General features: G+C 45.2%; 1 protein-coding gene across 1 annotated transcript in view; it reads right to left on the bottom strand.

Annotated features, from left to right (window-relative positions):
- Positions 1 to 23,013, bottom strand: part of LOC136645892 (vertebrate ancient opsin-like) — an 80,480-nt gene extending 57,467 nt beyond the window's left edge. Inside the window, exons 1-2 of the mRNA XM_066622343.1 lie at positions 22,626 to 23,013; positions 5,290 to 5,618 (exon numbers count right to left, since the gene is read on the bottom strand). Coding sequence (XP_066478440.1) covers positions 5,290 to 5,618; positions 22,626 to 23,013 — 717 coding nt within the window. The remainder of the gene's footprint in view (positions 1 to 5,289; positions 5,619 to 22,625) is intronic.
- Between the last annotated feature and the right edge of the window lie 973 nt (positions 23,014 to 23,986).

The raw sequence follows: 23,986 nt of genomic DNA on the forward strand, positions 1-23,986 counted from the left end.
CCCAGTCACACTGCATCAATGTCTCCAATTTACTTTCCTACCGAAGTGCCCCTGAACGTTTCAAGGTGATTGCCAGGCTTGAAACAGCCCTGAATGGAATTCTTTTCACTGTTAGCACTTTGTAGAAGAAAACACAGACATTTGAACAGTTCTTATAACGGTTCTTGAAGTTCAGTCTAAGCCTGTAAATTCAGCCACTCGTGGGTGGCACTCATGTTCAGTTCTATTACCAAAAGTAACAACAGCACCATTCAAGAATGCAAAACTGTCTTCGCTCAAAGCAATCAAGCCTTAAAGCTCTTGGGAAAACCAAAATTAGTTGCTTTCTCTCTCCCCTGCCTTTAAAAAATATTTATTTTATTACATAATCACATGAGAGGGCAAGGGCAAGAAGGGTGTGGCTGCCCATGGAACCAATGAGATGATTGCATCAGGCAGCACACTGATGGTGGCTGCCTATTGTTCTGCCCAGCTCTACTCCTCTTCCCACTACAACATTTGTACAGAAAGGAGGGAATGGAGCAGAACAGGAGTGTAGAGGAGAGAAGAACAGTAAGCCAGAGACACTCTAGCCCACAACTCTCTTCTGTTCCGCAGTTCCTCTTTTGCTCCATTCCCCTCTTCCTGTACAAATGCAGGGAGTGGGAAGAGGAAAAGGAGTTGTGGAGGCACTTTCTTGTGTGCTGCCAAGTATGGGGGACAGCATTTCACATAGCACTGCATTGTGCAAGGGGGTTCTGCCATATGTAGCAAACCATTTGGGGAAATCTTGGCTGACCATTTGGGGCAAAGCGGCTGTGTCTCTCTTCAGTGGATCTACCCATATGCCTTTACAAATATATGCATGCAAATTTTTGTGCCTGATCCTGGCAAAGATTAGCAATGGCTGACAATGGAACACTAAATAGCAGTGGTAGGTAAACAGCTGAAAGTCAAATAGATGCTGTTGGCTATGTAGGTAAAGGACAGCCCAATCTTGACCTGTGCTGGCACAGCTGGGTCAAGTGGTCTGCACTATAGCTTTTGCAAGTTAGGAGCAGGCTGGAGGTCTCCTCGGGGTAAGGGGTTGTGTTTCCCCTTACCCCATGTAATGCTCCAGCCTGCCCAATGGGGTTACTTGGCTCTGCACCAACTAAATCACTGGCACAAATCCAAGCAGCCCCGTGTAGGGCTTTCAGGTCCAGGACAGCGTTTGGATACATGGAGGCCTTCTCTGCCATCCCCGCCCTTCCAGGCCTGAAAAATCCCTCTCTGCCCTCCCTCACTGTAAGACACCCCTTCCCTGCCCTTGCTCCACCTTCCCACCGCTTCTCCCTGCCCCTCCACTGCTCGGTGGACTGCTCATAAGAACATAAGAACAGCCCCACTGGATCAGGCCATAGGCCCATCTAGTCCAGCTTCCTGCATCTCACAGTGGCCTCACCAAATGCCCCAGGGAGCACACCTGATAACAAGAGACCTGCATCCTGGTGCTCTCCCTTGCATCTGGCATTCTGACATAACCCATTTCTAAAATCAGGAGGTTGCACATACACATCATGGCTTGTACTCCGTAATGGATTTTTCCTCCAGAAACTTGTCCAATCCCCTTTTAAAGGCGTCCAGGCTAGACGCCATCACCACATCCTGTAGCAAGGACTTCCACAGACCAATCACATGCTCACCTCTGCTGATGGCAATCCATACAGATGCAATCGTGGTGGGCCAGTGCAGGCCTTCCTGCCAGCACTACCTGCTCTAGTCACAAACATGCTTTGCAACATTCTGGCTAGTGTAGCAGCCACTGCACCAGCAGAGGGTTAGTATAGGATTGCACTATAAGTGGATTAGTTATTTCTGTATCTGTCATTCCTTCTACTTTTCATGTTTGTTCCCTTAATAGTAACAGCTTTATAGTAACAGCTCCCCCACACTTGGAGATTAAGAAGTCACTTTGACTGCAGGATACAGGTGACTAATCTGCAATCTAATCTGTAGGACTGCAGCCTCTCTCTAAATAAAAGGTTTAGCTCAACGTAATTGCATGTGTACAGGGAAATCCAGGATTTCACAATTGGCTCTGTCAAGCTCTAAAAAGAAATGTTCTGTTAGTTGACTGTAACCTATCCCCCACAGAAAAAATGTTCTGTAAGCACTAAGAACCAATCCTGGAAAACTAAGAGCCCAAACCTGAGCATTTTAGCTCCAGTGGTATGACACAGCTGTAGGGTGTGTCTGTGGCACTTGGAGAGGAGGGGCCGCCAGCGCTGAGCCAGCGCCAGTTGGCACTGAGCCTCAGTGCTGCTTGGAGGGCTGACCAGCGCTCCAGCAGCACCAGCCAGTGGTAAGTAGTATCAGGGCGAGGGGAGGCAGGGAATGGGTGGAATGGGGTGGGGAAGGGAGGGGTGGGGAAGAACTGGTGCAGAAGGGGATGGGAATGCCGGAACTCTGCATCACCAGATCCTGAACTCTGTGCCGGGCTAGAAATAGCCAATGCAGAGTTGAGAAGCCCCATTGCAGGGTTTGGGAGCTTTCCCCAGGACTTTGTCCCCATCCCCTAAGGAGACCTTCAGTAGCTGCCACGGGACTGCAGGATGCAGCAGTAACCACTTTGGCACTACTGCACCAAGCGGCAGTGGCTACTTTAGGACTGGGCTGCCCAACGTTACTTGAAGGAACAATACATTGATCTTTTCATATGGGAATTGTCATTTTCCAGATTACTGTGATTCCTCTTGCAGTGTTTCCCAATCTGTGGGTTGGGACCCTCCAAAATGGGTGGATAAAAATAGAGACTTGAGTGTCTGTAAGGTGGTAAGGTGAAACTTTTTGTTTGTTTGTTTAGTCTTGTAAAAGCTAGGTGGGTCCTGATAGAGTGTCATTTTAAAAAGTGGGTCCCGGTTCTAGAATGTTTGGGAACTACTATTCTATAGTGCCGAAGTGAAATGATCTTCCAGTTATTCCATTCTGATCACGGAGTGTGCAGCTGGGAGGCATTTGGGTGACTTGGGGCCACACAAACAGGGCAAAGTATTCAACCCAACTACTTCTTGTGAAGCACTTTCCATGCTCAGAAAATGCAATATTAAAGTTAAGCATTATTACTGGCAACATTATATATCTGTGTGTATCATTAGATCAATCCTGGGTAAACACAGTCATGATGGAGGACACTGGAAAGTGAAAGACACTTTTTCTGCTTAATGCAGAGCTTTTAAACTTTGCCTGAAAAAATCCATCCAAGAGCAGGAAATGAAAAGAGTCCTACAAAGAGTCGACCACACCAAAGAGTTTGAGAGTCTTTCTCCAGCCTCAGCTCCCACTTGTTGTTACAAAGTGGACTCCCACTTCTCCCATCTCAGCTCCCACAAGTTCACCTTGGGCCCTGAGTTGGAGTCGACAGGCCTCAGCTGTTAAGTGTAGTGCCACTGGTTTGGGGATGTGTATAACTGGTCCATAAAAGGTCACATGAAAAAAGATGACATTTGGCAAGGCCAGAAACAACTGGATTTCCAAATTGGAGGATGATAGTGAAGCATACAATTATGAGAGAGAGAGAGAATATACAGGTTTGAAAACATCAGCTGGAGTTAAAAGTGCTTAATTAAAATAACTATCTACAAGTCAGAACCCAGCAGCAAATGCTACAGGAAATTAATAGTGAATCCATTATATGAAGTGGGATTGTGGGGGAGCTCTGCAATTCTCTTGTATGTTATGCAGTAGGCAGCGATACCTGCTGGTCTTAGTCCATCAAGTTGTAATCAGATTGTGACAAGGCTCGAGAGTGCTCTGTCAAGGCACATGGTGCTTATACAAAGTCCACCTAGAACACTGTCTTGTCCAGATGTGAGATGAATAATTGTGAAATGGTTGATACTTGTAAGAGCCCTGGAGTTGGCTGAAACGTCTGCATCACATTCCACCTGTTCTTCGCTGTTTGGATGTTATGCTTTGTTCTAACCGGCAGCCCAATCCTATCTCACATTCTGAATTCACATTCTGCCTGCAGAAAGAAGATGCAGATGGAACATCACTTCCAAGGGCAGCCCAGTACACTGACTGGTGGAACTGAATGTATCTGCCAGTGGTTGTGAGTTGGCGGGGGCGGGGGGAGAATGGGAAGGGGAGGAACAGGGGAGTTTCTGGGCAGGGAGAGAGTGGAGAGGGAGATGGAATGAGGGACGGAGTGGGTGGGTTCAGCAGCACTCATGTGTGGTCAAATCCTATCCCTCTCCTTTTCCCCCCTCCATTACACTTCTCAGTCCTGCACCAGCAAAATAGCTGGTGTAAGACCAAGGATAGCCATAGGGAAAAGCAGAGGTAAGTGAGTAAAAATTCACTTACCCTGAGGAGACTTCTCCAACTGCCCCTCCCCACCCTGGGGTGCAGCACAAGGTCCACTGGTGTGCCGGCATTGGAGGGTTAGTAGGATTGGGCTGTAATGCCATTTTCAGTTAATGGTGTCCTGACATTCTGACATTGTCAGGGGGAGGGGTCACTTTTTATCAGAATTTAATTTATCTAGCCAGTCCCTCAGCCTCAGTACTAGTCAAGGGGCAATTTTAAAATGCATACATACTTTTTATGTTGAAAAAAATGTTCATTAACTTTCTTAATAAGAATTTGCAATGTGTATGTACATATATGTACATGAGAAATGGTTGCTTACCATCTGGGAGAAGTGGCCGCTCTCCCTTCATTCTATCTTTCCACTTGGTCTTAGTATCCTTAGGATTTGGTTTCCTCCCCAACCAAGTTTTGCAGCAAACAGGCAATGTGCTTTCATACTGCATCCTTAATGATGTGCCTTCTTTCAGATCCATTTGTATCCTGACTCAGTTGCCATCCATACGGGAATGCCATTTCTCATCATGTGTGAAGCAAAGGTTCTCCCTCCACCCCACCCCAAGATAAGTATGATTCTTCCTTAGAATGGGGAAACTAGGAGCTGTCCTGGGAGCTGCAGCATTTAATCTACAAGGGAAGGCTAAAATGTTTGGCTCTTTGCTTCCTAAATACCTGTAAAGGAAGGAAGTTACAACAAAATGAAGGAATAATCCACAAATTTGTCAATTCCCCTCAACATTATGCCCATCTGATAGTACTGTGAGAATTCCATCCTTGAAGTCATATGCCTAGAATATGATATGTGCCCGTTCAGACAAATGGAAGAACATCACATTTTTCATTACCAGTCAGCCACATCTTAATATATATGAACTGCCCAGTATAGTTCCACTGCCATCCTACTGGCTAAGTGAAAACTATTGATGGCTTGCTGAAAAGAAGATGGAAAAATCCACTCACCTGCTTTATGGCACACAGCAGCTTCCCATAGCAGTAAACAATAATGAAAAAAGGAACGACAAGGCAAAAGACGAAGAGGCAAATTATATAGGATACATTGTTAGCATCCCTTGAATGCCAGTTTACTGAGCATGTCGTTCCTGGTCCTTCTGGTCCATAGCTACTCCATCCAAAAAGTGGCGGTAAGGTCCAGAATAAAGAATATATCCAGGACACAAAGATTCCCAGCCATACTTTCTTGTAGTTGGTGGCATCTGCTTCTGTTGTTCCCATCATTGTGCAGTAGCGTTCATAGGAAAGCACAGCCAGAGATATAAGTGACACCATACCTGTAAAGGAAGAGCAGATATTTTTATATTTTATTTGCATGTTTTGACAAATACATGCAGCTTATTAATAACATGTGGGATTGCTAGACTGAAAACTCTTTGATTAAAGACTCAAAGCCCAGTGCTATCCTCCCCCCTTCTGATACAGCTGGGTCAAAAAAGAGCATGCTGTATCCAGTGGGGGAGTAGATCAGGGCTTCTGAAGGGAAAGAGGAACTATTTCTTCTTACTCATCCATAAGCTTCCCACTCTGCAATGGTTCTCAGACCTGCGTCAGCTGTGTAGCAGGTGCAAGTCAAAGAAGAGGAAGCTGCTAAAAGGGGATAGGATATGGTGCACCCTTTGCTGCTGGATCCACTCTGTCCTGTGTTTCCCCAGTTTCACCCACTGCCTTATGTTTCCTGATCTGATGGGTGCAGCAGGAACCAGCAACAGATGTGGGGTGCTACCATCTTTTGTGGCAGTGCTCCCAAAATGGCTGCTGATGGAATGCACAGCATTCTGTCTCCAGCCATTTTACAACAGCAGAAGCCTCTTCCACTGTCATAAATCCCTCTCCCCATCAGCTGCCCGATAAAGCTGATACTGAGGCATTGACTGTGGCAGCTTTTCAAGGCTACTGGGGAAAATGGCAATTACATTTTTCATTATTCTTAAAAATGCATCCACAGACATTGCACGTGCCACAAGCAAGGCCTCAGTCACTGTGACAGAGCTGTAACAGAGCTCTTCATGTTGTCTTCTCTCTTCCCAGCAGAGGTGTCACTAGGGTTCTTGTCACCTAGTGCAAAAGCTCATTGTTTCACCCCCCCCCCCAACATGATGGACCTCCTCCTGTATCAGACCACACAGAATAAATTACGATATCATATGCACAATCTAAATGCAGTGACATCACTAGGGTTAGTGTCACCCCCATTAACGCTATTGTTTATTTTAATATATAACAGTACAGGCCACCCAATAAATCAACCAACAAAAAACCAGTGGCTAACTTGATGGCAATCATACAACTGAATAAGAGTTCTTAGTATTAGTTCTGATACATGGAAATGAGAGCTGATTCGTACTGACATCTTATTGGTTCCTTACTGTGTCATAATAACACCTCATTGGCTTTCAGAACAACCAGTCTCATTGGTCAGTTTTGAATTAAGAAAATCCACTTTTGTTACATAAGGCAGTTGTGTTTTCTGTTTATTTGGCCACAACATTTGTTAGAATACAGATATTTCAGTGTGGTTTGTTTCACTGCATTCTGCATGAAATTCTGCATTGAATGATATATAACATAATAGTATTAATAGAAAATACCAAGATTTCACAATTTTGGCCAGTTGTTCTGTCACATGCACAAACACACACTCTGAAGTGTGTCATCCAGTGGAGTCTGCACTTGCCCACACACCTCTTAGCAATGCCATTTCTTCCAGTAAGCTGCCAAAAGTAGGAAGGTTGCAGGGACACTATGGCAGGAACTGGGACAGTTTCAGATTGTGCCAACGTCCAAATGGATTTGGGGGAAGTGGATACTTAAAAACCTCTGCCTACTTCGCCTTCCTGCATACCCTTGTGCTCTAGCTAGTTTTGACATTTTCAATCTGGAAATGCAACTAATTGCAGAAGTATATTGGAATCTATTTACTGCCTTCTTGAATTCCGAATAAATGCTCAGGAACACAAGCTTGTCAGGCTAGTCCTTCACATTTCAGGACGCCAAGGATAAGATGACAAAGGAGAAAGAAAGTTGAATTTATGATCTCTGGATAAGAAATGTGCTCTTTAAAAAATTCTCCCCTTTGATCCCACACAGGTATAATTATAGTCTTTTGTCTTGTGTTGATCTTTTGTATTGTGGCCAGAGTAGCAATTTAAAAAGGACATTTTGAAACATCCAACTTGAGAGTTATGGAGAGAAACAAATTTGCCCCTTCGATCCCACAGTTATAATTAGTCTTTTGTCATATGTTGATCCTTTGTATCCAGCCAGAAAAAGCAGTACTTTTAAAAGGGCATTTTGAAACATCCGTGAGAGCCATGAGAACTCTCTCTCTCTCTACTCCTGGCTATTAACAAATAAAAAATCCTACCCGACTTTCCAGCACCAGTGCAGCCACAGTGCAGTCCTAAGATAAGAGATCAAACATTCCCTTACCTTGACGAGGTCTCTGCGACTGCCCTCTGCTGCAGGATGCAGTGCAGGCCCTGTTGGCCCTGTTCAGTGCTGGAAAGTTGGATAGGATTGGGCCCAGAGAGTGTTAAGACAGAGAGTTAAGGCAGCTATGATCTTCTAATTTGCTGAATATGACATGTATCATGACCGCTGTTCCAATGAGGTATCCATATAGGCTGAATTACCACAAAGACCCAGCTTGTTGGTTTTCCTAGGAGCTACCAGAGCCTTTCTTTAGAGCCTGGTTACTTTGGAATGTACACACACACTAACTGTAGAGAAATGGTTAGTGCGGTAAGATGTGACATAAGAACATAAGAACAGCCCCACTGGATCAGGCTATAGGCCCATCTAGTCCAGCTTCCTGTATCTCACAGTGGCCCACCAAATGCCCCAGGGAGCACACCAGATCACAAGAGACCTGCATCCTGGTGCCCTCCCTTGCATCTGACATAGCCCATTTCTAAAATCAGGAGGTTGCACATACACATCATGGCTTGTACCCCGTAATGGATTTTTTACCCCGTAAAGGTGACAATAACAGAAATGCAACAGATTCTGATGGAAAGAATATGATGCATAAGAACGACATAAATTTGTATTAACTGGACATTAGAGCATGAATGCTCAATGGTAGTAGCTATGGGAATGGGATCATCATAGTCATTATACAATGGACCCTCTATATCTGTAGTGGATCAGCTCCATGGGGATGTCAATTTTATAATCATATGCATAAGGACTGTAACTGGAGTTAGTATTGGCAACCTTCAGTCTCGAAAGACTATGGTATCGCGCTCTGAAAGGTGGTTCTGGCACAGCGTCTAGTGTGGCTGAAAAGGCCAATCCGGGAGTGACAATCCCTTCCACACCGGGAGCAAGTGCAGTCTGTCCCTGGTCTGTCTCCCTGGCTATGGGCCTTCCTTCTTTGCCTCTTAGCCTCAGACTGTTGGCCAAGTGTCTCTTCAAACTGGGAAAGGCCATGCTGCACAGCCTGCCTCCAAGCGGGCCGCTCAGAGGCCAGGGTTTCCCACTTGTTGAGGTCCATCCCTAAGGCCTTCAGATCCCTCTTGCAGATGTCCTTGTATCGCAGCTGTGGTCTACCTGTAGGGCGCTTTCCTTGCACGAGTTCTCCATAGAGGAGATCCTTTGGGATCCGGCCATCATCCATTCTCACGACATGACCAAGCCAACGCAGGCGTCTCTGTTTCAGCAGTGAATACATGCTAGGGATTCCAGCACGTTCCAGGACTGTGTTGTTTGGAACTTTGTCCTGCCAGGTGATGCCGAGGATGCGTCGGAGGCAGCGCATGTGGAAAGCGCTCAGTTTCCTCTCCTGTTGTGAGCGAAGAGTCCACGACTCGCTGCAGTACAGAAGTGTACTCAGGACGCAAGCTCTGTAGACCTGGATCTTGGTTTGTTCCATCAGCTTCTTGTTGGACCAGACTCTCTTTGTGAGTCTGGAAAACGTGGTAGCTGCTTTACCGATGCGCTTGTTTAGCTCGGTATCGAGAGAAAGAGTGTCGGAGATCGTTGAGCCAAGGTACACAAAGTCATGGACAACCTCCAGTTCATGCTCAGAGATTGTAATGCAGGGAGGTGAGTCCACATCCTGAACCATGACCTGTGTTTTCTTCAGGCTGATTGTCAGTCCAAAATCTTGGCAGGCCTTGCTAAAACGATCCATGAGCTGCTGGAGATCTTTGGCAGAGTGGGTAGTGACAGCTGCATCGTCGGCAAAGAGGAAGTCACGCAGACATTTCAGCTGGACTTTGGATTTTGCTCTCAGTCTGGAGAGGTTGAAGAGCTTTCCGTCTGATCTGGTCCGGAGATAGATGCCTTCTGTTGCAGTTCCAAAGGCCTGCTTCAGCAGGACAGCGAAGAAAATCCCAAACAAGGTTGGTGCAAGAACACAGCCCTGCTTCACTCCGCTTCGGATGTCAAAAGGGTCTGTTGTGGAGCCATCGAAGACAACAGTGCCCTTCATGTCCTTGTGGAAAGATCTGATGATGCTGAGGAGCCTGGGTGGACATCCAATCTTGGGGAGAATCTTGAAGAGGCCGTCTCTGCTGACCAGGTCGAAAGCCTTTGTGAGATCTATGAAGGCTATAAAGAGTGGCTGTCGTTGTTCCCTGCATTTCTCCTGCAGTTGTCTAAGGGAGAATACCATATCAGTGGTGGACCTGTTGGCTCGGAATCCACACTGCGATTCTGGATAGACGCTCTCTGCAAGTACCTGGAGCCTCTTTAGTACAGCTCGGGCAAACAGCTTTCCTACAACGCTAAGGAGAGAGATGCCGCGGTAGTTGTTGCAGTCACCCCTGTCACCTTTGTTCTTGTACAGCGTGATGATGTTTGCATCCCTCATGTCTTGAGGTACTCCACCTTCTCTCCAGCAGAGACAGAGGATTTCATGCAGCTCAGTGACGATGATCTCTTTGCAGCATTTTAGGACTTCAGCAGGGATGCTGTCTTTTCCAGGTGCCTTGCCAAAGGCAAGGGAGTCCAGGGCCACGTGAAGTTCTTCTAGGGTTGGTTCACTGTCAAGCTCTTCCAGCACAGGCAGGCACTCAATGTTGTTCAGTGCTTCTTCGGTGACTACATTTTCTCTGGAATATAGCTCAGAGTAGTGCTGCACCCAGCGTTCCATCTGCTGCGCCCGATCCTGGATGACCTCGCCTGTGGCAGACTTCAGAGGGGCAATTTTCCTCTGTGTTGGACCTAGGGCCTGCTTGATACCATCATACATCCCCTTGATGTTGCCCGTGTCAGCTGCTATCTGTATCTCGGAACAGATACAGTTCAGATACAGTACAGATACAGATACAGTTTATAACTCCATTCAACTGGAGTTATAAAGAGAATTTTGCCCAATGTAGGTAGTTATGGGGCAACCAGGACCTGTGCTAACTCAATTACTGGTGTAAGTCTACATTGCATCATGCAGGTGGATCAAGCCCAGGAAGCAACTCAGGATTCAGTGTGTGCTACCACTGTCAATCCCACACCTCCTGAATCCGATTTGCCCTCCTCCCCACCCTGTCACTGCCCTGTTCCACCCACACTCCCCCATTCCTCCTACCCTCTGCCCCCAACTCAACCCCTCCCTGCCTCCCTCCAACTCCCTGCGTAGGCTTACCTGCTCCACTGGGTGTTGATCAGCCTCCCAGCTCGTAGGAGGCCACTGTGACTTCCCGGCTAGTGGGCCCACTGTACTTGTTGGCAGAGACTGCTTTATGACTGCTGTAAAGTAGCCTGGGCCAGCGCAGTGCTAGTTAGGTTGGTGGGGGAGGGGGATAGGATTGGGACATTTGTTTTCTATATCTACGAAAAAAGGAAAGCATCAAACAGCCAAAGAATCAAGGTAATGACTCCTGGCTTCCCTTCTAGGCAGAGAGATGACAGTACTATATTTTATGAAGAACTAGCAAACTGTCTGATGATTAATGATACTGTCTCCAAGACTAATCTCTGACACTAAACTTATTATCTGCAAAGAAACAAACAGAAAAAAACCCACAAAACGTATGTTAAAACCAACCAGATGAGACTGGAGTGTCGTGTACTGCATCTAATGAGAGAATCAGTAGGAAAAGAATTAAATACTGGGAGAGATGATATGGCAGGGTACATTTAGAAAGGATTTGTTGGAGTAATTGGTTAGTACAAGTGTAACGCTATTAGATGCTGGTGGTGTAGTGGCTTAAATGACCATAATTAGCCATTTCCCTTGGCATGCAGAAATACAATGCTGTCGATCTTAGTTACACTCCAAATGCTAAGTTTGGTTGCCGATGTGCAAAAAGTGGAATATGAAAATATGCCGGACTACTGGTCCACATGCTGGAGCAGGGATTAGACAAGTGGTTCAGGCAGCAGTTGGGAGAAGGTGGTTATTCTGCCGCTCCAGTTATGATGAGGTGCTGGTGACATTTGCTGCCACCTCTGCCATGCATCTGCTCCATCCCAGGAAGAAAAAAGAAATGGAGAGAACTCCCTATTTCCTTTTTCTGGTGCTGGTTATGCAGGTTGCCTTTTGAAAAGGCAAAGCAGCAGGAGTGGCTGTGTGGAGTGGCCTACAACAGGGGTGCCCAAACCCCAGCCCAGGGGCCACTTGTGGCCCTCGGGGGCTCCCAATCCAGCCCTCGGGGAGCCCATGCTGGCCTGATGCAACTGCTCTCAGCACGAGAACAACTGTTTGACCTCTCGCCTGAGCTGTGGGACAAGGGCTCCCTCCACTACTTGCTGTTTCATGTCTGTGATGCAGCAGTGGCAGCGAAGGAAAGGCTGGCCTTGCTTTGTGCAAGACCTTTTATAGGCCTTGAGTTATTGAAAGACCTTCATTCATTCATATAAGTTCCATCTCTAATAAATTCATTTATGTAAATTTATTCAAATTTTAAATGTAAATTAATTCTTTTTTTTTTCTGGCCCCCAACACAGTGTCAGAAAGATGATGTGGCCCTCCTGCCAAAATGTTTGGACACCCCTGGCATAGAAGGATCATAAAGGCAACGATGAGCAGAAAGGCAGCGAACGGCTTTACCAGGACAGCTGGTGAATGTGGGTGGAATCTGGAACAAAGACGGCACGTGTGATGGAGAAGAGGGAGAGGAGCAGCCATTGTCACAAGAAGGAGGTCTTGTGGGCCCTGGATCCATGACACATGGCACAGAGTGAGGGATGGTGGCAGGGAAGGAAGGAAACAGCTGCTGCTGTAGCTGCTGCTACAACTGAATGCAAATCTCAAAGAAGATATTCTGCTAGGTGCTTATTGTTACTGTTGCTCACTACGCAGGCTGAACATCGAGGTTGACTTTATTCAACTGTCCTATCATTGGAAATTAATTGATTTGGTTCTCTCTATCATCGTTTTTGGGGGGAAAGGCAGCAAGTTTGTAGCAGTAAGATACTGAAAGAATTTTGTGATCATGAGAAGTCAATTAATTTTCACCATTTCTCCTGTCTGTCTGCTTGTTTAGCGAGGCCAGGAGCAGCTGCTTTCCCACAAATGTTGTTTCTTATCAGTGTGGCGCTGTGCCTAGCATAATTTATCACCGCATAGTTTAGATAAGGCAAGGCCCAGAATGCAGAGACCCAGCTACATGAGAAAGACAGTATTGGTTTTGGTGTTCGACACAACGCTATGATGGACTGGGCTGTCATGTGGAACTCATTACAACCACGGAGGTGGCTTCTGCTGCTTTAAAATGGGCGTAGATGGAGTGCGCAATGCGCCATCGCTGGCCATTTTCTGTTCACTGTTGCAAGAGGCGGCAGCACCATGAACTCTGCTGCCAGACTTTGCAGTGCCCACTGGACCAGGTAAAGCAGCAGGTGGGGGCAGGGGTTGGGTGGGGAAGGGGATGCCTGCAGTATGCTATTGAGTGGGCACAGAATCGAGGAGATCCATGTTGTGGTTTGCAGGCTGGAAGGAGGGTTATGATATGGTGGTAGAGCTTGTCGCAGTCTCCACCCTGGTCCTACCCCCTGCCTCACCTTCCACCCTGCCCTCCCCTACCTCAGAATGCCTCCCCCACTCCAACTTACTGCTCTGCTGCCTGGTGCCCGCCCAGAGCTCCAGTTAGCATGCAACTGGCCTTTGCCTGGCACTGGTTCGACACGGGCTCATGCTGAGCCAGTGCTGGCCCAGCAGTGAGTGTCACAGGTGTGCCTTACAGCATGCTTGCGACACTCAGCGCCAGTGGAGGGCTAGTACTGGCCTGATAGGATCAGGCCCCCAATTCCTATTCCATAGAAATGCTTTCTTCCACCTACTGCATTTTTGTATATAAACTTTCTCTTTATAAAAATATATCTTTTAAACAAGTGCTGCGCTGGCAGAATGTGTGTGCTTTTTCTAACATCCACTGTGGTCCAGCTGTCGTTGGCTACACTCCAAATTTGGGGAAAGTAGAGTCTGGTTGGACCAGCCTCTGAAAACTGGGGTATTGTCTCCAAAAATGGCTGGCGGTAATTGAACAATGAGCAATCCTCTCCATGTCCTGGTCTGTTCTTTTTTCTCTGGTTTCAAAAAACTGAAACTGAAATTAAATCAATTTCATTTTTAGCTCTGATTCACTTAGTAGAATGGCATATCGTCTTGCTAAAACGTGTAGAGTAGCTACAGTAGATGTGCTTGTAGGGAATAACAAAGTTTAAAATAACCCCAGCACTGTCTGTTCTAGTGGCTGTCTGCTGGTATTCCTTTGCATCTTTTTAGATTGTGAGCCCTTTTGGGACAGGGAGCCATTTAGTTATTTGATTTTTCTCTGTAAACCGCTTTGTGAACTTTTAGTTGAAAAGTGGTATATAAATACTGTTAATAATAATAATAATAATAATAATAATAATAATAATAATAATAATAATAATAACCTGCAATGTTCCGCCATATTTTTTTTTAAACTTTCTGTCCTTCACATTTATTTGTAAAGCTGTTTCATCACTATATTCTACATGTGTCTAGCTGGCTATAGCAGCTGTTCAACACCATTCTGAAGGATTTCATGGTATGTCATCAACTCAGTCGTTAGAGCAGGGCAAGCCCACTGGATCCACTTCCTGACAAGACCCCTGATTCTCTGCTGCAGCCTTGGCAGGAGATATGCTTGTGCAGCCCCCCTCCAGAAATAAACCTCCTCACCTCCTCACCACATCCCTTTAAATATTAAGCACCAAGCCAGGATAGAGCACGGGGAGGGAAGCAGATGACCTGATTCTCATTCGCTTTTGGTGAGTGGGGAGCAGATTCATGAGGCTCGTGTTCGCTGAGGGATGGAGAGCAGTGGTAGTGGCAGACTCAGGGTGAACTTTACCCTTTTGCCATCTGCTCAGGATGCTAGTTGAATCATGGCTGGGCCGCCCTGCGTCTCCTGGCAGGTCAGGAGTCAAAAGCTCTGAATGTTCAGATGAACATTGTTTTGCAGTTTTGATCTTTCTGGTCCCATCTCAGTTCTCACAAGAACTGCAGAGTGGATGTCAGTAATTCAACATCAACGAGCAAACAATGAATACAAATGACTAACACTGTTATCTGCTTGCATATAATCAGCTGCTGAAAATTAGAGGTGTATAGTAACTGTGTTCATTTTGCTTCGCCTTTCATTGTTGTAAATTAAAGCCCAATATGCTTAGTGACAGTTCCATTTATACTCATTTGCATTCTGTTCATTTTACTTGTCCTCATATATCTTTAATTTTGTTTGCTTTATTTCCTCCCCCCCCCCCCATTGTGTCTACTTTTGCTTCCACCTGGTGCAATAGTGGCATAGCTCTATCCTGGAGGCCACTTATTTTAATTTTCTCACAATGCCCCATAAGGTGGCTCCAGAGCACATGGGGAAAAAGTGTTGGCCACATCACACCACCCAGTGGTAGTCTCCATTTTTCTCCCCAGTGCCCCAGAGTAACACACCCTTTCTAGATGTTGCAAAACCATGTACAGTAACCTGTGGAAGGACCCTGGGATTGCACTATGCTAACTCCTCCCGTGCCAATTGTGCACATGTTCAGCCTTTGCTCAACAATTTGGGGCAGGGCTTTGAAAGCACATTAGCGGCAGATGCAGGCCTAGCATGAGTCCAGAGGCCTTCCCCATCTTCCTTCTGGAGTGTCTGAAGGGGGTGTTTGGGGTATTGTGGGAAAACTGAAATAGCTGCCAACCAGCAACTGTGCAGCAGAACTCTCCGGTCACTGTATGTGAGGTGTATGTGAACCCACCTCACGTACAAACAGGAACTAATGGGATTCTGAGAACAAATCCCATTCATTTGGAGATACCTGGACCAAAAGGACACAATCCTGTTAAGTGCTTCATTTGTACTGAAAATACAGCAAACTGAAAATAGGCTTTGGCAGCTTAGAAGATAGTGGCTAATGGCTCACAAGATATACGTAGTTCCAAGGTAGAGCAGGGATGAGAACATGATCTCTTGGCTTCCTTTAGCAATACGGAGGAGAAGGCAGCAAAAACTGGCAAGGCAGAAAGGCAGAGCATTGCTCTGTTGGCCCCCAGCCCCATTAATCCACCTAACAATCAGAAATAGAGCCTGTGAAACATGGATCAGGAAATGGAAAGGAAGGAGGGCATGTGTTTGGCTGTCCAGTCAGTTGGACGACCGAAGGGATTTATATATCTCTCCCACCAATTGCCCTCATATCCTTACAGAATCTGGTCACAACTGTAGGACTAACCTGCATTAACCTTATGAATCAGCCTTCCTCTGTATTGCTCCAACATGACATTTCAACTGCCCTATTTGTTTATAATATTGATTACTCACCACTTGGCTACAAAGGAGATAATTAAAATGCCAGAAATATAAACCTGATGTGATTCCTGAGCTCCCTGGGTCAAAATCTTCCTCCCCACTCTTGCCTGATTCCTAACTCTAATCTGTATCTTTACACTGGTGAACATAGGAATTTTTAAAAATACTTGTCCAACAACTCCTCAAAAATCCCTCTTCTACAAATAGCCTGCTGTGCAACATTTTCACACCAGGCGGCTGTTTGCCACTGATGAGTGGCTTTGTCAAGCATAGAGGTTAAAGAATGTCAGAGGTGGAACCAGCGTCTAGCAACTTTGAAAAAAAAGCTCTTCGCTGGAAGAAATGCAAATATTACTAAGGAGTATTCAGTTGTGGATATATAAACGAAGATTGCAGCTCCGCTCCTGGAAGAGAGTTTGTGGAGAAGATTTCAGGTCATCTGATTCCCACTCTTCACTCTCTCCCTGTGATGCTTTGGCACTACACCTTAGTTCTCTTCCCTACTTTGGGCCCAATCCTATCCAACTTTCTAGCACCAATGCAGCCACAATGCAGCCTTGAGATAAGGGAATAAACATTCCTTTACTTTGAGGGGGTCTCTGAGAGTGCCCCACCACCACAGAAGGTAGCACACGCCCTATTGGCATGGCTACATTGGCGCTGAAAAGCTGGATACAATTGGGCCCTTTAACTAACGTACCAGAATCAATCGTACATGCTTCTTCTGTTCATCCGGCCTCCATCCCCTTCTCTCCCTCTGTTGTCTCCCTTGTGTAAGTACATAGGTTGCAAGTCTTTGGGCATGGACCTTTCTCCTCATTCTGTATAAAGTGCCATGCGCACTGACAGTTTCCTCTTTCAGTAACTGCTAATGTTTAGCATCTAGCCGTGTGTGTGCATGTGTGTATGTACTTAGAATGTGTTGTGTATTGCATTATCTTTTGAATTCCTCCCCCCCCCCCATTTTTCATTTTGTTGCACCTATATCCATGTCTTTCCCCTTATTTTATGTCATTCCATTGCTTGGTTTCACAAGACCCTGCACTCCGTCCTTGTACATGAAGTCCATTTTTCCCATGTGCACAAGTTACATTGTCTTGGAGCATGCCCAGTCATGCTTCCCCTTCTACCTTCATCTCCCTTCCTTCTCTCCATTGTGTCAATTTATTATTATTATTATTATTATTATTATTATTATTATTATTATTATTATTATTATTATGAATCTTTATATATCTTTTTAAAAAAAAGCCACAAAGTGGTTTACAGAGAAAATCAAATCACTAAATGTCTCCCTGTTCCAAAATGCTCACAATCTAAAAAGATGCAGAAGAACACAAGTAAACAGCCACTAGAAAAGACACTGTACTAGGGTGAAGACTCTCCCTATGCTAAATAGAAAAGGAGCACTACTTGAAAAAGTTCCTCTTTGCCCAGGTAACAAGGATGATGATGATGATGATGATGATGATGATATTTTGCCCTTGAAATCTGCTGCCCCAGTAGCTCTGCTGCTGGGGACACCTTTTTAATCAATCAACAGATTTTCAGTCCATTAACCACTAGAAAAGACACTGTACTGGGGTGAAGACTCTCCCTATGCTAAATAGAAAAGGAGCACTACTTGAAAAAGTGCCTCTTTGCTCAGGTAACAAGGATGATGATGATGATGATGATGATGATATTTTGCCCTTGAAATCTGCTGCCCCAGCAGCTCTGCTGCTGGGGACACCTTTTTAATCAATCAACAGATTTTCAGTCCATTAACCTGATTATTCTTTTTTTAATTGCAGGCCCAAGTTATGCACCCACACAGTTCCTCACTTTTTTTCTCCCGAACAAGACTCCAAAAGCACAAAATTGTATGCCCTATGAAATAGTTCCAGGAAACCAATCCCATCATCCACTGCCTTCATCCTTTGCACAACATGATGGGTACTGCATCGCATTCTCAGTCGATTGCCATTTTGCTCGAAAGTGCTTGACCAAGAACTTGGAAGATTTTAGCACCTTCACTCTTAATCATGGAAATGTGCTAGCACAAAAGACTAAGTACACCTATGCTAGACAACAACATTTGTAAACTGCCAAGAAAGATGTCAGTGTTTGACACTTCACCTCACTACCAAACAATGAGATTAATTGAAATCAAGTGCCTGCCTAAGCTAGAAGTCAAACACACAATGCTGATTGGGGCAGTTTGATTTTGAATGCTATTTTAATTCATCCAGGTGAACAGGTACACACACTGGAGACATTTATCTGGATATTAGCAGATCAGACTGGACCAGCCCAGACCAGGGCACCTGCTCATTCAGGTGAGCAGGTACACACACCAGAGGCGTTTAGTTGGATATTAGCAGACCAGACCAGACCAAACCAGGGCACCTGTTCACCCAGGTAAACAGGTACACAAATCAGAGACAGTTATCTGGGTGGTAGCAGAGAAAACCAGACCAAAAACAAAGAACATCCCACATTCTCCACAGTTTGTTCAGGTGATTTGACAAATGGAAACAATATTATAGTTGCTCTCAAACAGACAGAACATTGATAAAATATATTGATGGAGAAGGAATGAGGTATATTTTTAGGTTTTGAACAAGATGGACAGAAAAAACAGCTATTCACAGGAAGAGCCCAGTGAATAAAATTCTATCAATGCAGATTCTGAAGAAGCTGTCTAATGCTGGCTGACAGTGGCCCTCTGAATGATCAATCAAGAATTTTTCTCTGAATTTTTTCCCACCTGGGTAAATGTGGGGCTTTCTGTGCAAATTAATTAATTAATTAACAGTATTTATATACCGCTTTTCAGCTAAAAGTTCACATGCTTTTAGTTCACAAATCAAAAGTTCACAATCAAAAGTTGATTTTACAGAGAAAAATCAAATAACTAATGGCTCCCTGTCCCAAAAGGGCTCACAATCTAAAAGATGCAAAAAGAACACCAGCAGACAGCCACTAGAAAAGACAGTGCTGGGGTGAGGCGGGCCAATTACTCTTCCCCTGCTAAAAAGAGGAGCACCCACTTGAAAAAGTGCCTCTTACCCAATTAGCAGGGGTTACCCAATTAGCAAGGTGACCAGGTGTTGTAACTGCAGAAGAAGACAAGGCAGCCCAAAATGTAGCTCATCCAAGTAAAATGTAGGGCATGACAAGATAAAAGCTAAAAACACTCGTATATTTATTTCATGTGGTTAGTTTAAACAGTATATTACTTATTATTAAATTTAAAACTATATTACGTATAATTTATTAATTACAAGAAGGCTATTTTCTGCCTACAAGGATCCACTCAGAGGGAAAGGGAAGACATTTAAGTTCTTTTCCAGGGCATGAGGCTAAAAAAGAGGACATGTCCAGGAAAAAGAGGTCATCTGGTCACCCTGCTTCTACGTGCAAAGCAAATGCTGTACCATTGAGCTGCAGCCCCTCCAGTAGCAAGAGGATATTAGCAAGGCCAAAAGTAAACCTGTTCCCAATGCTGGTAAGTCACAAATGAACTTGTAGCATTTGCCTTCCACTCAAATAAGGCTCCAGAAATCATTTTAAAAATACGAGCTGTGGGTACAGGTACAGTCAGCTCATCTGAGCTGGGGGGTGGAGCCAGGATCTGGCACTTATGCCCGACCTTACACTGTTCCACTCGGATTTGCGCCACCTTTTTAGGTGGCATAGATCCAAGTAGCTCCATAGGGGCAGCTGCTGTGTGACATGGGGTAAGGGGAATGCCTTCCCCTTATTCCAAGTTGCACTGTAACCTGGCTCTCACATTCTTATGCACATTCTAACTTGCCTTAAAATTTGATGGTTAGTGGCTGGTGGCCCTGGAGATTTTGCTTCTTTTATACATGTGATTTCATTAATTATTCTCCAGTGCCATTTATGGACAGTGTGTGTGCATAACAATGGAATTCACCGTTCCATTGGCTGAAATTCACCTTTTTCAAAATTATTATTTGTTACATTCTATCCTACCCTTCCTCCATGGAGCTCTGGTTGATGCTCAAGGTATTTTTCCCCCCTGTTGTATCCTCACAACAGCCCTTTCAGGTAGGTTAGGCTGACAAACAGTGATAGACCCAGGACCATTAAGGGCGCAATCCAGCATTGACATAAGGGCAATGCAGCTCCCTTACTTTGAGGAGGCCTCTGTGAGTGACACCCAACTGCAGGATGCAGCACATGTCCCATTGGTACCGCTATGCCAGTGCTGGAAAGCACTGACATAAGAGGTTAGGATTGCACCCTAAGGATTGCGCCCTAATTCATATCCATGAATTATTTTATTTTCAATATATTTTCTGCAAAATCCAACCATTGGTACATCTCATCTCATCTTATCTCATCTTTCAGGCTAGTTCAGAATTGTCTCCACTGGCTGGGAACAGCTCTCCAGGGTTTTGGAAGAGGGGTCTTCCCAGACCTTGCTGGAAATGATTGATTTGCATCCCAAGAATGCCAAGCAAGCAAAGCAGCCCTCTGACACTGAGCTCCAGCCCCCCTCTCCTTTTTTCAAAATACATCTCCACACCTTCAGTGTTACAGCTCCCATGGTGGCTAACAAGCAATTTAAAACAATGAAAGAACTAACACATCAATAAAAGAATAAAAGATGCAGAATGACACAAAGCCTAAAAAGTGCACAAAAACCACTTCAGCCTCCCCCAGCCCTGGAACGCCCCATTCTGTCCTCCCCCCGCCCTCCCCAGACCCCCGTACCGGTCTGACTCAGTCGGCATAAGCTCATCTGTCTGATGGTGCCATGGCACCGGATTCAGTCTCCTGCGGTGGCACAAAAGTGCCTTATGGCACTTTTGCAACACCTCTGGGCCGCTGCAAGGGACTTGCACTGGCCTGAGAGTGCATCTGGGTTGCGCTCATAGAAACATAGCCAAGATACGGAGCTCATCCAAAGCTTTTCTCCTGGAGCAAAAATAGTTTGAAATATCAAAGCCAAGAAGTTTCTTGGCTATGAAGCCTTAGATGGCTTGCAAATAGTATATTTACTGCTGTTTTATAACCATATTTCAGCAATGGATTATCATATTTGTCAAAATAGAGGAACTTGCATACTACATGGCACTCCATTTCATTATTTCATTCCAGTATTCTTTATCTGCAGTGGGCTATTTAGCCATTAGGAACAGAGAGAGATAGGTTTGTGATGGTCATGTAGACTGCATAGTGGATGCCTGGTGGATGCAAAGGTTATAGTTGTCACTCATCCAGTCTCTAATGGTGGGCTGTCTTGCAACTTTTTTTTTTTTTTTTGCTTATATACAAATGCTTATATACAGCTTGAGTTAAGTACAGCTAGAGTGCAGAGACAGAGCACTGACCTAGGAAGTTCCCAGTTCAAATATTAGCACTATACAGCCAGTTATGAACTCACCGAATGACGTTAGGCAACTTTCAATCCCCGCCTGTACTAAAGGAAGACTCATATTGGTCTACCTTACAGGGTTGTTGTAAGAATGACTGTGATATTGTAGCACTTTGAACAATCTAAAATACAATATTTACTTTATGCATAAATTCTAGTTCATGTTCATTTTAGCTTTCCTCCCAAAGTTAGTCCTATTGCAATTAATGTCTCCAGCAAGACACATTCCATTGTTTTATAGTTTTCTGCCTGAGTTTTGCTTGCTTTTCAACTTTTAGTTGTATTTATGTAACACAGGCTCCCAGCCCATACTTTGATTCACTGCCCTGTTCCCCATCAGACACATAGCTGTTCACTTTTCCCAAACAACTTTCAAACAGTGTTTGCCACGTAGTATCAAACCCCCAAATCTTCCTATCTGTTCTACCATTGTATCCTAAAACCCCCTTTAACTTTCGATAGGCAATATCATACTGTTGTCAGTCCCCAAACCCCATTAGTCTCTCATATACAACCATGGTCTTGTGAAGTTTCATAACTGTTCCCCAGTTGCTCAATCCACCTCTACACACACAGAGGGAGTTCCTGAAGTAAATTTCCCTTATAGAGATGGTTTGTAGACCCAAAGTTATTTGTTCTGTACTGTACATATGATGTTGACAACTATATTCTTTACATACCTAAATCATCAGAGCCCTTGAGCATGCACAGAGTCTAAAAGACTCTGGTACTTCTATCTGTATGCAAGAGAAGCAGGGGAAGAAAGAGGAAACAGCATCATCTTTTCTACCAAGAAAGAGCTATATAGCTATATAACACATCCCTGTTGTGCCCCTTATATTCCTCCACGCTTGCTGCTAGCACCATATCTACCCCAACCAACCCTGAACACCTCTTTTGCAAACTCTCTGCCATGACAACAAGGAATGTTGTCAGGTGTGCATTCCTATGCTTCCCAATGTAGTTTGCTGTTAGTAACTCAGAGTGGCTGTAAGGCAGTGTCTGTTAGAGCCAAGCAGCACAGGACCACCACCACCCTTGAAAGAGTGCAAGGCTTTCTGGAGCAAATGCACAAGGCTGGGAGTTTCAGATGGGACTTGGGGAAGAGACAGGCCCCAGACAGAAGCAGGCTGGAGACATGCAGGATAGCAAATTGGTGCTGCAGTACTTACCAAAGAAGCTGTTGACAAAGCCGTACCACACGCAGCCAGACGGTCCAATGAGCCAACGTCCCTGAGTGCTGGCAGCAAAGCTGAACGGGGTTCCCACAACGCACACCATCAGGTCGCTCACTGAAATGTTCATCAGCAGCAAGTTGATCGGAGAGCGCAACACTTTGTTGCGGCAGAAAAGGATCAGAACCAGGAGATTATTCAGGAAGCCCAGGGTCCCAATGATGCCAAGACTGAGAGCTGTGATCAGGTGGCCGGTGGGGCTCAGATTGTGTTCTGGTCCGTCTCGGTGATTGCTCTTGCTGCTGCCACCGCTGCTGCTGCCGTTGTTGTTGCACCAGAAGCTGCTAACAGCACCGCAACTGGGACTGATGCTTGGCACAGTCATCTTGGTAGGGCTGTTGCCAGATCTCCTCCAGTTACCTGTCTAAGCATTGAAAGATCAGCAGGGAAAGCAAATCTCCTATGCAGACCCAGAGGCGCACACACAATGCTAACAAAGGCTTCGCTGTGTTATTTCTTTTCTTTTCTCGATCTCTCTTGTAGTGTTTTCTAATTAGGTGAACGGTAACCCCAATGAGTTAAAACGTTCCAGGGATTTCTTTCAGTGATGCTCCACCATGTGGCCAAGAGGAGATAGCTCTTTGGGCTTTCTTCACTTGTGTGCACTGAAATGTACGAAGTGTCACTGGTGCAACCTGTTGGTAAAATGTAATTCAGTGGAATGTGTATGGGGTGTGTGTGTGTGATTCGAATATATGGGGAACAATGCTAGAAAATGAGGAGGTAAAAGAATGGAGGAGGGGTCTATTTTAACCCTCCAGCGGTCTGTGTCATGCATGTGACGCTTTTCGGAAAGAAGACGTAGGGGTGTGACTGCTCTCTAGATGGCTGAAGTTTTGAGCAAGTTTCGAACGAGTCTGATCCATTTTATCAGGGAACAAAAATGCTAGAAAGAGAGTCTTCATATCCTCTTTACCATTGATGTGACAGATGAGATGTTCAGAATGGTGTTGGCTTTATTTTAGAAAGATTAATATAACAGGAAAAATGTTGGGGGTTTGCTGTGTTTTTGTTTTTACTTTGGAGAACTCTTTGGTATTGGTGTTGGAGAATGCTTTGGGACTAGATGTCTGGAATTGATCAGGAAGGCTGAAAAGGCACAAGTCTGAGGGACGAAAAGGGGGAAGATAGGTGGAGAAAGAGGGGATAGGATCCTTGTGCACATTGTCACACTACCCCCTCCCTCACCCCCTCCCCACTCAAAACTTCCCCGGCCCTCCCCCTCTCTGCCTATGATGTGCCTCTGCTACCAATGTACCAGTAGATCCGTGCCTGATCCACCCCTGACCTCCCTGCAC

This window comes from Tiliqua scincoides, chromosome 3 (genome assembly GCF_035046505.1).
Source record: "Tiliqua scincoides isolate rTilSci1 chromosome 3, rTilSci1.hap2, whole genome shotgun sequence".
Classification (NCBI taxonomy): domain Eukaryota; kingdom Metazoa; phylum Chordata; class Lepidosauria; order Squamata; family Scincidae; genus Tiliqua; species Tiliqua scincoides.